Below are 15,898 nucleotides of genomic sequence, written 5' to 3' on the forward strand. Positions count from 1 at the left end.
TTTATATTATTTACAATTATTTTAAATGGGATTTCTCTTTCTATTATGTGCTGTTAGGCTTTCCTGGTAGCATAAAGAAGTGTTGATTATTTGTGTGGATTTATTTTATATCCTGAAACTTTGCTATAATTGTTCACTATTTCAATTGGGTTTTTGGTTAATTCTCTAAGTATATCATCATATCATCTGTGAAGAGTGGTGGTATTTTTATTTCCTCATTGCCTATTCCAATTCCTTTAATACCTTCTTCTTTTACTTCTAGAGCTAACATTTCTAGTACAATAATGAATAGTAAGGGTGCTAATGGGCATCTTTGATTCTCTCCTGATCTTACTGGAAAGGCTTCTTACTTATCCCCATTACAGATAATGTGTTACCAAAATTATTTTTCATAAATCAATTTCTATGTCCTCTATAATAGCTCCAAGAACTGAGGGTCCTTGGAAGATCTTGTCATCAATGTCTCCTTTTAGATGACCTTCCTCAACAGTATACCTATTTTAAGACCTATTGGGCTGGGGCTAGGGTATTTCAGATATTCCCCATAGCCATCTATAATCTAAGAGACTTGTTTATTGTTCAGTCATTTTTCAATTGCTTCCAACTCTTCACGATCCCCTTGGGGTTTTTTTTGGTAAGGATACTAGAGTGCTTTGCCATTTCTTTCTCCAATTTTTTTTTCAGAAGAGGAACTGAGGCAAAAAGAGTTATAGGTCATACCCAGGATCACCTAGCTAGTAAGTATCTGAGGCCAGATACGAATTAAAAAGATGAGTTTTTCTGACTCCAAATCCAGCACTCTATCTACTGCACTAATTAGCTTCCCATAAGAAGAAAATGTACGGACATGGTGCATTCTTGTTAGATGTTAATGTGCTGTTTTCTTTGCCACTGAGGTGATATGGCAGCATTCTTCAAAGAAACAATAACGACATGTTCATTCAAGCACACTTTTAACTATTCAACAAATATTTTAAAGCATTCATCAATCAACCAACTAGCATTTATTAAAGACCTATGATGTTCCAGGCACTGTGTTTGGCTCTATGGATACAAATATAAAAAATGAAACAATCCTTACCTCCAGGAGTTAAAATTTTATTTTATTTTTTCATCTTTGATCTTTTCATTTATTTTTTTATTTACTTTCCCAATTACATTTAATAACAAATTTTAACATATATTTTCTGAAATTATAAGATCTAAATTGTCTCCCTCTCTCCCTTCCCTCCCCTCTCCAGCAGATGGTAGGCAATCTGGGTTTTGCATAATTTATCCTGCAAAAATACTTCATATTGGTCATTGTTGTAAGATAAGGTTTATATAAAACCAAACCTCCAAATAAAAACACGAATAAACTAGTAAAAAAGAACATGCTTTAATATGCATTCCAATTCTAATAGTGCTTTTTCTACAGGTAGATAGGTTCCTTGTCATAAGTCCTTCAGAATTGTCCTGGGTCATTGTATTACTGAGAAAAGCTAAATTTTTCACAGTTGATCATCATACAATATTGCCATTACTGTGCACAATGTTCTCCTGGTTCTGCTTATTTCACTCTGCATCAGTTCATGTAGACCTTTAGAAGCTTATATTTTATAGCTTATGTTTTATGGCATAGGACCTCTATGGTAGTCTAGTAGAGCAAATAGATCTCTTTTCAGAATGTTTTTAACTTCATAAAATAAAATACACAGGATTACCAAGGAAATAAGCATATTGAAATGCAGTTAATAAAGTGCTTTTAAAAGTTCAGGGGCCACAGGTTAAGAACACTGATTCTAAATCTTCCATTCTATGCATTGTGCTGTGTTGGTAGGGAAATACAAAGATCAGCACAGTTCTATTCACAGAGGAAATACTTAATGAATGCTTGTGGAAACTCTGAAAAGCAGTCCTCACCCCCAAGAAGCTTACAATTCAGTAAGGGTTCGAGACATAGCACAAAACTGTAAGACAAATAAAAATATATGTGTATAAAAACAGTGCATAGTGGAATAGAGCCAGATTTATTTCCCCTGCCCAGTTTTTTCCTCTCTTGTGCAAACATGCTTAAATGGCTATATGGAATTTTACTCTACAGTCATTTAACCAATAGCATGAACAATGATAAGAAGACATTTTTGTAAGTTAAGGAGCATGCATATGCATGTTCTATAAGGTATCTAACATGCTTTAGGCATTTGCAACTCCTCAATAGCAGCCATAATCAGTATAAAATTAATGAAGATTTACTTTTATTTTTGAATAAAAGGTCATTTACCATCAGTCTCCATTATGAGGCACTAGCAAAAATAAAAGTTTAGACTATTTGAAACATATATCTTGAGATTTTGGAAGACAAATTATTTTTGCATTGAAGAAAGCACTGGGAAACCTAGATAAAAAATATGATGTTTGTTGATATTTCAAAAATTCATAGCTATTCAATTAGCTATTTTTATGTGTTGATATTTTTGTAAAGTTTCCAGATGTCATTTGAAGAGAGTTCTACTTTCTCTGTAATCTGTAGGTGTTCTTTCAGGGTATTTTTTGTTTTGTTTTAATAGAGGAGAATAAATTAATTTGTTCTTTTTGCATCTTATACTGCAAATTTGCATCTTGATATCATCAGAAAAATAAAAGTTATGATGTTTAAGTTCATTTTTATGTCTCTAAATTGAAGAATCAGTAGAGGAGAAGGAAGAATCTTCAGTAAGTAGACACAGTTTTCTCTTCCTAATACATCAGAAGAGAACTTTCTTGTAACAAGTCAGCTGAAGGAATTCAGTGATTATTGTTCCTTAGTAAAGAAGGATCAGGGTTCCTGGCCCTCCTTTTTTTTTTTTTAGAAAACAGAAGTGTTTTAACTAGGGTTATTCTGTCTACTCATGGGGAATGTTCACTGATTCACAGAAACAACTCTTGCTTTTTCTCATTGACTTTTATTATGGGAACTAGGAAATATCAGAGTGGCCACAAATAGACTTTTGAAAAGAAAGAGACAACTGTTATTTCTTTACTAAATAAATTAGCAGAAATCAGCAAATGAAATTTGGGAATAAATAATGGCAATGACTGAAAAATAACAATGTCTTAAATATTTAAGTTCTGATTACCTAGAACTTGTCTCTTTCATTTCTTTTCCTTCTGAGTTCCTTTCTTTTATGGTAAATTTTCTGCCACTTATGATTCTCAGAGAATACAAGATTAGTGAGTTTCAAATCAAGCCTCTTCTTGTTCTCCCAGAATGATGCTGTCTTCTACATTAATCAAATGCAGTTTTAGATCATTTGTGGATTTTTTTTTTATACTTGCTCCCTAATAACATAGATAATATGAAACCTGACAGAGTACCTTTCTTCAAAGAGCTCAAAATGATTTAAAGAAATTTCTCTCAACACTTTGGAGCAATCTTTGCAAAAAATATGATTCTGTATTCCATGGAAAAAATGTAAAGTTCAAAGAATTTAGAGAATCTTAAGTCAATATTCATCTTCATCACTAAACATACAATGTTCTGCATAGTCAAGCTTTGGAAATGCTATAGGCAATTCCACCCATTTTTTGTACTGTTTCTTTTCGGAATTATTTTTAAAATCCACCACAAAATTCCTTATTTTGAGACAAGGTAAATCTAAGCCTTTGTTCACCATCATAGTTCCCCAGGACTGGAAAGAAAAGAAAAGAGAAGTTTTAAATTATATACATATTATACGAAACCTGATTTTTGGCTGGAAGGACAAAAACAATTGGCTTACCTGGCCACACTGACTACAGATGATTTCACCATTTGTTTGATAGTCTGCAAATTTCTTTTGTAGTGCTTTATTTTCTCTTACAATGTAGAAACTCCTAAAATTTGACAAGAGATATTGATTAAGAAGTTTTGTATTTGCTAAATCTGAATTGGCATCAGAGCCTAGTGCTGCCAAACCAAGTATCAGGCTATACATAATATGCCAGACACTATTCTTTAATTAAAAAAAAACCATATCTTTATGTCCCCTGCTGTGGTTCTATTTTCAAACATTTACTCAAGTTCTGCTGAATACTTTGAATGGTCATTTTTTTCTCCATTTGGCCAAAAGACACTAACCACTCCAATTTGAAAAGTATTGCTCAGATTTCCATAGTCTTGAATGTTTTCTTGAACTAATCTTTATGTTCATTTTCCCAGCTGCAGTTTATAATCACACATTACCCTTGAACTAGGCACAGTGGATAGAGGGTTGAACCTGGAGTCAGGAAAACCTCAGTTCCAATCTGGCCTCAGACATTTACTATCTGGGTGAGCCTGGGCAAGTCACTTAACCCAGTTTCCCACAGTTTCTTCATCTGCAAAATGATCCAGAGAAGGAAATGACAAACCACTCCAGTATCTCTGCCAAGAAAATTCCAAAAGGAGTCATGTCATGAAGAGTTGGACATGATTCAAAAATGATTAAAAAACAACTGCACTAGAAAATAATGGCAATAGCTGATATTTATCCAGTATTTTACATACTCTCACTTGAACACTACAACAACTTTTGTCAAGTAGATGCTACAGATACTATTATTTTCAATTTACTTATGAGGAAATTGAGGCTAATAGGTTGTATCTTTCCCTTTGTCATCCAGGAAGTAACTATCAGAAGTTGAATCTAAGTCTTCCCGATTCCATTTCTTGGGATCCTTTCACTTTTACAATTAACTTCGTAATTCTAAGGCTATGCTTAATTTTTAATCTTTCACATTTGATCAGGAATTCATCTGAAACAAGCATGAATAATATTTAACATAAATTTATAGCACCGGCTACAGTGCCATACACTAAGGGAGCTCATTAGATTCTTAATAACAAACATGGTAAGTTTGGCACAGGCTCCTTTCCTGCTGTTTTTGAAGACACTGAGCTGAATTTAAATTAAAATTTGGAAGCTCACTTGTTAGGTTAGACTTTAGATGTTCCACTGTTTAAATGGTTCTGTGAAATTAAGATTGCAACTGTCACTTTTTTCTTTTTAAAATAAAAACTCTTACCTTCCATCTTAGAATCAATAACAGTTAAGGCTAGGAAATGGGGGTTAAGTGACTTGTCACAAAGGTATAAAGTGTCTGAGTCCAGATATAAACCTAGGACCTTCCATCTCTAGGCCTGGCTCTCAAACCACTGATCCACTTAGGTGTCCTGCCCCCTGCCCCCATTAAAAAAAAAAAAAACTAATGTAATTTCTAATATAGTTCTGAAAAAATAGGTAGAGAAGACCTAGCAGTATGGTGAGTAAGGATGACAAATACCCCAAAGGAGGTGGGTATCATTGCACTGCTTTATTGACTGGTAAGGTTTTACCTCACTTATGCATTCACTTGTAGGGATAAAGGGATGTCTTTTTTTTTAATCAGAACAACACATTCTCTAAAAGCTTGTTTTAGAACTTTGGGAGGGGTAGGAGAGCAGAAAATAGAAAATCTTGTAATCAACAGATGCTGAATGCATTTTAAAAGTATTTATAATTAAAATTACAACACACCCTTTAAGAAAAACTTTAAGTATTAATTGGGAGAAGCTTACTTAAATTCCTGTGTCATGATGACATGATGCATGTTCTCAATCACTTGGATGTCTTCTCCAGAACAAGCCTGCACATTACACTTTTTACAGTGGAAGGTTACTAATGATGGCTTGTCCTTGATTTGCTTTGCAAGACTTTTCCTAGTTTTCATTTTCTTTTCCATTAAACTTTGCTTTTGTAATTCCAAAATCTGCACCAAAGGAAAAAAAGGAAATTGAAAGTTCAATTTTTTTTTTAACCTTGCAGTATTTTAGACTTTAGGCTCTAGGCTTTGGGGCATTTAAATTCCTTGAAAATACTGAAATGTCTGTCGTTGATCTGATGACTGTAAGCTTAATGATTAAAAACAAACATATTACTTAGAGAAAATAAACATTCAGCTCTGTTCTGCACAGAGTAGGTGCTTAATGGATTACTGTTAAAAGTTATTGAATTGTGACCAATAACTAAGGACGTTGTGAAGCTCAAAAGAGATAATAAACACGTTGTGAACGTTAAAGCTCTAGGTAAAAAAAGTTATTATTAGTAGTAATATTAGCCTCTTGTACCCAAGCCTCCAGTCTAAATACATTCTCTCAGCCTTCTGCTGTGCCCCTGCTGCACTTGAGCAGATAATATTTATCGAACAATCCAGAGTGAGTCAGTAAATATTTAACAACTGGGATCTCTGGGAGTGGAGTGGGGAATGTATACATTCACACATAAATTTAATCTCTATTATTAACATTTCCTTAAGTATAGAACATCAACAATATCATAAATCAAGTCCTGACTTCTGACAATAGCAAATTTCTGAAGTGTAAATGTTCATACTGGAAATTTAACAATCAGCTCTCCCAAGTGGTTGGAGCTGGCTCCAGCAACACCTCTGCCAGTTACTAAAAATAATCATTCAAGAGGTCTAAGCCAGGTGCATATGTTAATCAGCATGCATTTTTTAATTCTTATTTTCTTTCTGAGTTACAAATTTATGACAGAAGGGCTTACCAAGTGCCAAGACACTGAATACACCTTAGAACCCCCCTCTTTAGGTATAATAATACCAAAACAATTCCATGTCAATTTTGAATCATTGCTTTCTTAAAAATATAATCTTATTATTTATATTTAGTTTTGTATGTAAATAAATATTTTATAAAATATATTATTTATTATTTATACATTATATATTATAATATTTATACATTATATATTATAAAATATAAAAATTATAATTTTATAAAAAATAAATTAATAAAGAATTTGTAAATTCTTTAAAATGATGACTATTTTTCATTTTTGCATTCCCTAATATTTAACATGGGGCCCAAAATGAAGTAGGCACTTAATACATACTTGTCAAAATAAATTAAAAGGAGATACTTGATATTTTATTTTAAAATACTTAATTCATCAGCAAAGTATTTACCAAGGAAGGCATTTAACTTTTCCTTCCAGTTAGGAGAGGAGGAGAGAGAGAAGTGAGGAATCTAGACTTAGGAGAAATGAAAGAAGGGGAAAATCCATTTTTGGATGGAGTCATAGCCCTTGCCTGGACCCCGAGGAAACTTTTTGTGGACTTGCTGGCTGACAACAGCTGTTAAGGGCTAACCAAATGGAGTTAAGTGATTTGTACACAGCTTGAGAGGGTCTGAGGCCAGACTTGAATCAAAATCCTCCTGACTCTAGACCTGGTGCTCAATCCATTGATCCACCTAGCTTCCCAGCATGCATTTTCTAAGCACATACTAGGTGACAGGCACCATGTTACGTGTTGGTGATACAAAAGTAAAAAAGGAAATGTCCCTGGCCTGTGGGGAAATGCTATGTATGTACACAACCACCCAAAACACACAGGGATGCAGAAAATAACAAGTAATTTGGGTGAAGGCATGAGTAGATTATGAAGATCAAGAAAGGAGTCATGTAGGAAATGTTGGTTGAGATCAATGGTGGAGGAGGAGAACGAGTCTAAGAGGTGGAGGTGAGGGAAAAGTGAAGTTAGACTGGGGAGACAGATCTGGATGCTAGCTCCAGCTACAGTTGCTATACTATTTAAGAAAACACAATCTTGAGCAAGTTTCTGAAACTCTATACACTTATTCTTCCTCTCCTGTGAAATGGAGTATATCACAATGACCTCTTAAGTCTTGGCTAGCCATAACATTCTAAGAGAATTAGCCTACTGATTCATTTTCTACATTTAAGGACTAGCCACCAAGAATTTTAATTTTAGACTAGTTTATCTTTGTCTTATGCTGCAGGGAATACTTTTCCCTGTTAATGAAAACCAATTTTTTTGTTAGCATGAAGAAGATATAACAAAGTGAATCTTCAAGGCAAATTTTTTAAAACATATTCTTGTGTTATGGACTTCTTTAGCATTGCGGTTAAAGCCCATAGGCCCAAGGACAGGGATCCATAATAATTGTCTTAGAATAATGTTTCTAAATGCATAAAATAAAGTATACAGTCATCCCTTGCTATATCGCAGTTCACTTATCACAAGTTTAAAAAAAAATCCAATTCTGTATTGTGGTTTTCTCTATATTGCAGAATTTTGTGGATGAATACCATACTACCACTTGGGTAAGTTTGCCAATTTGAGATTGTACATGTTACACTCTTGACTGATGGAATGAAAGGCAGCCAATCACAGTGCTGTGTTCTGTATACTGGGTGCTGATTGGCTCAGTGACTGTAGCATCAGTCTGTTTGCTCTTCTGCACTGTGCCTATACATTCAGCATCTATCCTTGTCCACTTCACATAGATGTCTGATTGCTGTGTGTAGTGTTACTCTTTGGTATTATGTTTTGTGAAGTTTTTGTAAAAGTTTGAATTTATTTCAAGCCCTATACCATCCAAATGTTCTGTGCTGTCTAAGGCTTCTGGCAGTAAATGCCGCTACTTTGATGATTTTCACCTATCGTGGGTGTCTCTAGAACATAACTCCCACAATAGGTGAGGGATCACTGTATGAGGAAACACATTATATTGATATATAGTTATCAAAATAGGCTTTTAAACAAGTTCAAGAGCAGCTAGGTGATATAGTGGATAGATTGTCAGGCATGGAGTTGGAAAATCTTGGGTTTAAATCTGGCCTCAGATGCTCCATAGATGCATAAATCTGAGCAAGTCACTTAACCCCATCTGCCTAGCCCTTGCTTTTCTGTTTTACAGTTGTTGCTAAGACAGAAAGTAAGGGGTTAAAACAAAAAAAACAAGACAAGTTCACTCATCCCAGGTTATAAATACTTCTTCTAGGAGAAGGAAAATGATACTATGCATCCCCAAACCACAAATGCCTAGCAACATTTATGTTTCTGGGCATAGCTTGCCAATTGGTGCCTTCCACTTAAAGCTTTCCACATGAGTTCTGTTATCCAGTGAAGACTTGAAGCTTTCATTCAGTGTAAAAGAGGATTTTTTTTTTTATAAAATGATTTCAATAATAAAAACTTATTCAATTCCTCTTAGGCGCAAGATACTAAAGAAACAAAGCCAAAACCAAACATAGCTTACCTTTCAGGGACTTACTAGGGAAATACAGTAGTATTCAAATTAAGGTAATCATAAGATAACATGAAGAAGGACATTGACCAGGAGGCTTGTGGAAGACTTCAGAGAGAATTTTTAACTTGGGTTGAATCTTAAAGCAGGATAAAGATTCTGAAAGAGGGATGAGGAAGGAATGTCTTTTTGGCATCGAGGTTAACTAACAGGGATGTAGAGAAGAAAAGAGATAGAAAGTTGAGTTTGTGGAATAGCTATTAAATTGTCCAGTTTGTTTAGGACAAAAAGCAAATAAATGGGTATAATGTAAAACCGACTAGAGAAATAGGTGGGACTCAGATTGTGAGGAGTCTTAAAGGCCAAACTGAAGTTTTCAGTCTGCTAAAGAAAGCTTTTGACAAGGGAAATTAAATGGTCAGACCTGTGTCCCACTGAGGTAATTTTTGGCAACAGGATGAGGGAGTTGAGATCTGAAGCCCTGGATATTTGATTAGAGGTAGGATAAGGGCAGGAGATATTGAGGCAGAACCAATAGGATTTGGCAACTGATTCACTCAAATGGTATCAGAGAGAGAGGGAAGAATCAAGGATGACTCAGAAATTATCAGCTTAGATGAACATGAAAATAATGGTGCCCTCAACCAAAATAAGGAAGTTTGGAGATTATGGTGATAAATTTTACTGTATACATTGTGAGCACCTCAAAATCAACATGTCTTCAGTAGAATTTATCATCGTTTTCCCTAAACTTCTAAACTTTCCTAGATCTAGAAATTTGTCAGTGAAAAAGGGAGATTTAAGATATGGCTTAAGGAAATATCATGGTCAAATGAAAGTTTTTTGTTTTTTGTTTTTTAAGGATGGAGGGATACCTGAGCATATTTATAGGAAGGATCCAAAAGATAGAGAGAGACTGAAGCTAAGAGAGAAGGACTTGGGGGAAAGCTCCCAGGGGACAGACAGAGGAGACACAATGGTACAAGTAGAATGGTTGTTGTTCAATAGTTTTCAGTCGTGTCTGACTCTTTGTGACCCCATTTGGAGTTTTCTTGGTGAGGATACTTAAGAGTGATCTGCCATGTCCTTTTCCAGCTCATTTTACAGATGAGGAAAGTGAGACAAATAGGGTTAAGTAACTTGCCCAGGGTCACACAGCAAGTAAGTGTCTGAGGTTGAATTTGAACTCAGGAAGATGAATACATAATGGCCCCACCAAATAGAGTGGTTTTTCTTGGTCAGTTTTAGTGCTCTTGTTCTATTGAAGTCACTTGTATTAATTTGAGTATAATATATATTTATTTATCATTCTACATGTTGAATCTTCCCAGGAGAATGTAAGCTCCTGATTACAGACTACTGAGTTTTTGGCCTTTGTAGACAGAGCATTAAGAGCAGTGCCTGGCATGTAGTAGGCATTTAATCAATGTTTGTTGAATTGATTTGTCAAGAAGGGCAATGGGAATTGTAATTTTCTGACATTAAATTATATATATTTTTCCAAGTTCCTCATTGCCCCTCCTCCTGTTGTGGTATGCCCCGGCTGGTTGTCCACCTTTGCTTCTCTGGCTATAGGAAGGCACATGATTCATTGGCATAGCTGAACCCACAGATAGCAAGGGTTTTATATGTTGTTAAAATGGTGTATTTGCTTTTGGGTTATTTCCAGTCTAGTATATATTGCCTCAGTTCCTGTGATGACCATAAAATCGAGACCTGACTATGCTGTAAATATTATTTATGATCCCTTTCATTTCAATGGATACCTGACTTTATGACAAGTGCCACTTCCTTGATGTAGCCTTTCCCGATCCATTCATCTTAGGAATGGTCCCATTTACCTTTGAATGCTCACTATATGGGGCACCACTTGAAAGTACATTTATTCTCTATTTTTAAAAGCACCAAGTTGAATGTCTTAAATCCCTTTTATAGACTATAAATTCTTTGAATTTATTGAATTCTTTGAAAGCATTGACAATCATATTTTATTCTTCCTTGTATTCCCTCACACAGCCTTATATATATGTGTGTGTATGTGTGTATGTATATATATAGTACATACTCAGTGTAGTTGTTCAACTGAATTGAATTACAGAGGAACTCTGAGCATGTATTGGTAAAACAAAACTGTAACAACTATGGGACATATGGATCCTATACCTATATTGTCAATCAACAAGCATTTATTGAGTACATACTGTGTGCCAGGCATTGAGGATTAGCTGTAGGACAGTGATGGTGAATCTTTTAGAGGGGCGGGTAATGTGAGAAATGTCCTCAGGTGAGGAGTAGGAGAGCAGCCCAGCCCCACGTCCCTCTGGCTTTCTAGTAATGAACTCTGAGAAAAATTTTGTGCTGGAGTGATGGGCATGTGCCCACAGAGAGGGCTCTGAGTGCCCTCTGGCATGCATAGTTTTGTGTAAAGGGAACCCTCTCCCAGGATCACGCATGGGGTCTTAACTGTGTCCCTATGATCCTAGTTACGTCACCTAGTGTGGGTTATATGACTGAGTTTGAATCCAAGGTAACTGAAGTGGACCTGGAAGAGAGAGGGAGGAAAAAAGGTTGGAGACAAGGAAGTAGGGCCTCTTTCTGGAGGAACCAGTCAAGAGGAAGATGGCTGAGGGGCCATGTTGAGAGCACCCACATGATTAAATAGAATAGGTTTTTCTCTACTTTTCTGCCTTTACCTATCCAAGTAAATACTAATAAACTATGGAAATTAAGGGTCAGAGTCCTAAATTTTATTTCTTACAGTTTGCCACCATGACCCTAGGATACAAAGAAAGATAAGAAAAAATCCCTGTTCTCTAAGAGCTGACAGTCATATTCTAATGAATGCCTCTTATCTTTCAAAGTTTTTTAAATCAAACTATTATAATCAAACTATTTGTCAAGCCAAGATAAGATTTTTAACTCAACTTATTAACTGATTATCGAATGTACCGAAATGTGCTTCTCTCCACCTAAGTTTTTATCATTATTTCCTACATTCCTCACAACTAAAAAGAAGTCTATAGGCTCTCTTGCATACCTAACAACTATATTATGTCTAGGGGCTATAGATGACAAAGTTAAATTGTAGATTAATGCAGAGGATCAAAAGAAAAAACAAACTCCAAAGTAAGACCAGACCCTAATCATAAGGCTGCATGACAATTACTTAGTCAATCAAGTATAAACAACTTTTATATGTAATGTAAAATAATATGAGGAATTGAAGTTAGGATGTTAGCTGGATTGGTCATGCTAGAAGTGAATATCAAGACATTTACAGTTCAATGAACTGAAGAGAGGAGGCATTCTAGCATAGCACCATGTTCATGTGGGCGCTTACAAAGTACTATGTGATGAATCACACACAGTAGGCAGAAGAAACTTTTTAGGAATACATTAAGATAATGTAAGATTTACATAAGAAGCTGAAAGAACAGTCTGGAAATATCACAAGAATATGAAAATATAGGAGTAGTAGGGCAACAGACATGATGATGATGATGATGATGATGATGATGATGATGATAATGACGCGCACTGTGGCAATCAGCCTAAGTATAGAGAAATTGTAAAAATAAGAAAAGTGGACATAGCTGGGTGACTTCCAGGGAGAAGGAATAGGACAGAGCGTGTCCCTAGAAATTTGGTTTGGCTTAGAAAGTTTAAGGGCCAGTTAGGTGGCACAATGTTGAGACTACTGGGTGTGGAATCAGAAAGACTCATTCTCTAGTTCAAATTCAGTCTTGAACATTTACTAGCTGAGTGACCCTGGACAAGCCACTTAACCCTGTCTGCCTCAGTTTCCTTATTTTTAAAGTGAACTGGAGAAGGAAATGGCAAATCACTCCAATATCTTTGCTTAGAAGAATCCAAATGGGGGTCACAAAGAAAAGAACATGACTGAGAAACGGCTCAAAGGAGGTTTAAGATCAGATGTAGAGTGGACTCTGAATGTTCCAGAGAAACCAAAAGGATGCTGAAGTAATTCTCTATCCAGTACACATTTAGGCTTGGTACAAAGAAGAACAGGATGGGCTGGGTTTTATCTAGATGTTGTTCTCATGGAGTTAACAAGGATAACTCAAATGTTTAGGTGTCACTTTTCATTTCTTATTAAGAACCCAGTTTCTTAACTATCTATGGACTAGGCCATTGTTGGCAAAGGTTTTCAAGTTTGGGTAACCAAAGTGCAATTTCAAGCTGCCTGTGGGCCCCCCAGAGGGAGGAAGTGCTCACTTTTGGGCAGCTGGACACAGGGACAGAGTATGCGAAAGATGTCCTCTGGAGCTGGGAAGAGGGGGAATGGAGCAGCTCCCCGAGGGCTAGCTCTGCATTCATGCCAATACTTTGCCAACACAGGACTAGACTATAAAGTCCATGAAGGAAGGGAACATCTTTTATCTAAACTTTATATCTCTTCTAACAGCTATCACAGCATCCTGAATGAAATTTAATAAATATTTCTTAACTATAAGGATATGGTGACAAATAATATTTTCAAACAAAAAATAATTTCCTCAATGGTATTATTAGTCCACAAATATTCAGTTTTTTCCTCTGATTTTACCATGAAAAGCTGAAAGTTTAAAAGATAAGGTAGAATGATGTCTATCAATTGGGGAATGGCTCAATAAATTGTGGTATATGTTGGTGATGGAATACTATTGTGCTAAAAGGAGTAATAAAGTGAATGAATTCCATGGAGACTGGAACAACCTCCAGGAAGTGATGCAGAGTGAAAGGAGCAGAACCAGGAGAACATTGTACACAGAGACTGATACACTGTGGTACAATCGAATATAATGGACTTCTCTAGTAGTAGCAATGCAGTGATCCAGGACAATTCTGAGGAACTTATGAGAAAGAGCACTGTCCACATCCAGAGAAAGAATTGTGGAACCAGAAATGCATTAGAAAAATATATGATCGATCACATAGTATGATAGGGATGTGTGATTAGGATTTTAATTAAATTTAATTAATTAAAGGATCACTCTTCTACAAATCTGAATAACATGGAAATAGGTTTTGAATAATGATACCTGTATAACCCAGTGGAACTGCTTGTCAGCTCCAGGAGGGGGAGGGGAGAAAATCATGAATCATGTAACCATGGAAAAATATTCCAAATAAAAATTTAAAAAAGAAAAGAAAACCACAAATGGAAAAAAAAAAAAGATAAAGTAGCATGTGGTAAGGTAGCACTGAATTTGAAGTTAGAAGATGTGGTTCCAGATTCCACTTTGGCCATGCAGTAACTCTGTATGTAAGCTCTGACAAGTAGTCCCTTAATGCCTTTTGGTTTCAGTTTCATAATCTATTAAATAAGGGGGTCGAACTAAAATACCTCTAAGGTACTTTATACTTCTAAATTCTAAGCCATTTGATCCTGGATAAGTCCTTTAAACTCACAGCACTCTAAACAGCTCTCTAAGACTCAAATTGCCAAAAAGGTGCTGATCTTCATTACAAAAGGGAGTTTCTGTTTAGAGAATTCTTAATATCAGTGTATATAGATCTAGTCCCTGAGCTTATCTCTATGTACTTAGGTGATACTAGCTAGAAGTCTGGCCAGGTGCGTTTGGACCAACTTAAAAAAAAACTTCTCTTCGTAAGGCAACATGTCCATGGATTCACAAAATGTTACTGAGCTAGATCTCATGTTTAAAAAGAAATAACACCCATATCTAGATATTTTGGTTAATTTTCTCCCAAGAAACTGATTTGTTATTGTGCAGATATATCTTTGGATCCTCTGAAGTGATGAATTTCCTTATTCTTCTGCATTTTCTTTCTGCAGTCTTCATTTTATCACCATCTATACTTTCAATTACAATATGCTGCAATGTGGAGATACTGTCACTGCCTTTATGGGCTGCTTAACTCTAAGAATACAAACATTAACTGAACTGGTAAACTAATTTCCTTGGGTTAGGATTAGCATCAATGGATACTGCTGAGGACCATCACTGGCACAATCTGGTCTATTGTATTCCTTTGAGATTTCTTTCATTCTACAGAATATGAAGGTATATTTGTTTATAGATTTGGATTTGGGGAGCCTGGGGCTACTCACTATTTCCACTGGAGATAGTTTCCTCCTTCAGTCAGACATAAGTTATCACAACCAGATATACAGATAAACAATTTTTATTTGTTTCCTTTCCTGTTTGTGATTGGGACTGCTTTCTTTACTCAGGTCACTAATGGGTTTAATTCTGCTCACTACTGATTGGCACAGGGCTTTTGACTTATGTTTTCAACTGAGACCGGTTTCGACAATCCCTAGGCAGCCTAGTGGCCTAAGTTCAGAACTCCTATTTTTAGCGATTGACCAGCCTCAGAGACATACAGGTGTGGATTACCATGCAGAGTAAGAGCTCTTTTAAAATGAAAAGGACATTGTAGGAAGGATTCCTGTAACGGTATAGATTAGACGAGAGGTCCCTACCAACTCAGATTCTATGATGCTCTAGGAAAACCAACTGCAAAGTAAAGACCATGAATGATACCTTCTGAGCATACTCCTCTGGTTTCATGTTTTGTACCCTTTCAATAGCTTTATGCATCATCTTCTCACGATATAAATTAACATTTTCACGTTCAACTACTCCTGAGCCATCACTTGCCACTAGTACATACGTACTTTCATCAGCTCGAGCTCGACCTCTGGCCTATAAAAATATAAAAGAAAATAATTATTTACAAGAAATCTTGGCTCTACCTACCTCCCTTTAAAACAAAATATGGAACAATAATATTCTTTGCTCCAAGACCATTACGTTGGAAACAAAATGTTGCAATAAAAGCAATAGCAGTCAAGTAGACTATTGCATATATTCAACAATCAAGCTGACAAACTATTTA

General features: G+C 35.7%; 1 protein-coding gene across 1 annotated transcript in view; it reads right to left on the reverse strand.

Annotated features, from left to right (window-relative positions):
* Window positions 1-1,096: 1,096 nt before the first annotated feature.
* IFIH1 (interferon induced with helicase C domain 1) overlaps window positions 1,097-15,898 on the reverse strand; it is a 99,933-nt gene continuing 85,131 nt past the window's right edge. Inside the window, exons 13-16 of the mRNA XM_007494271.3 lie at window positions 15,544-15,705; window positions 5,537-5,727; window positions 3,741-3,834; window positions 1,097-3,650 (exon numbers count right to left, since the gene is read on the reverse strand). Coding sequence (XP_007494333.2) covers window positions 3,465-3,650; window positions 3,741-3,834; window positions 5,537-5,727; window positions 15,544-15,705 — 633 coding nt within the window. The 3' untranslated portion in view covers window positions 1,097-3,464. The remainder of the gene's footprint in view (window positions 3,651-3,740; window positions 3,835-5,536; window positions 5,728-15,543; window positions 15,706-15,898) is intronic.

This window comes from Monodelphis domestica, chromosome 4 (assembly GCF_027887165.1).
Source record: "Monodelphis domestica isolate mMonDom1 chromosome 4, mMonDom1.pri, whole genome shotgun sequence".
Lineage (NCBI taxonomy): Eukaryota > Metazoa > Chordata > Mammalia > Didelphimorphia > Didelphidae > Monodelphis > Monodelphis domestica.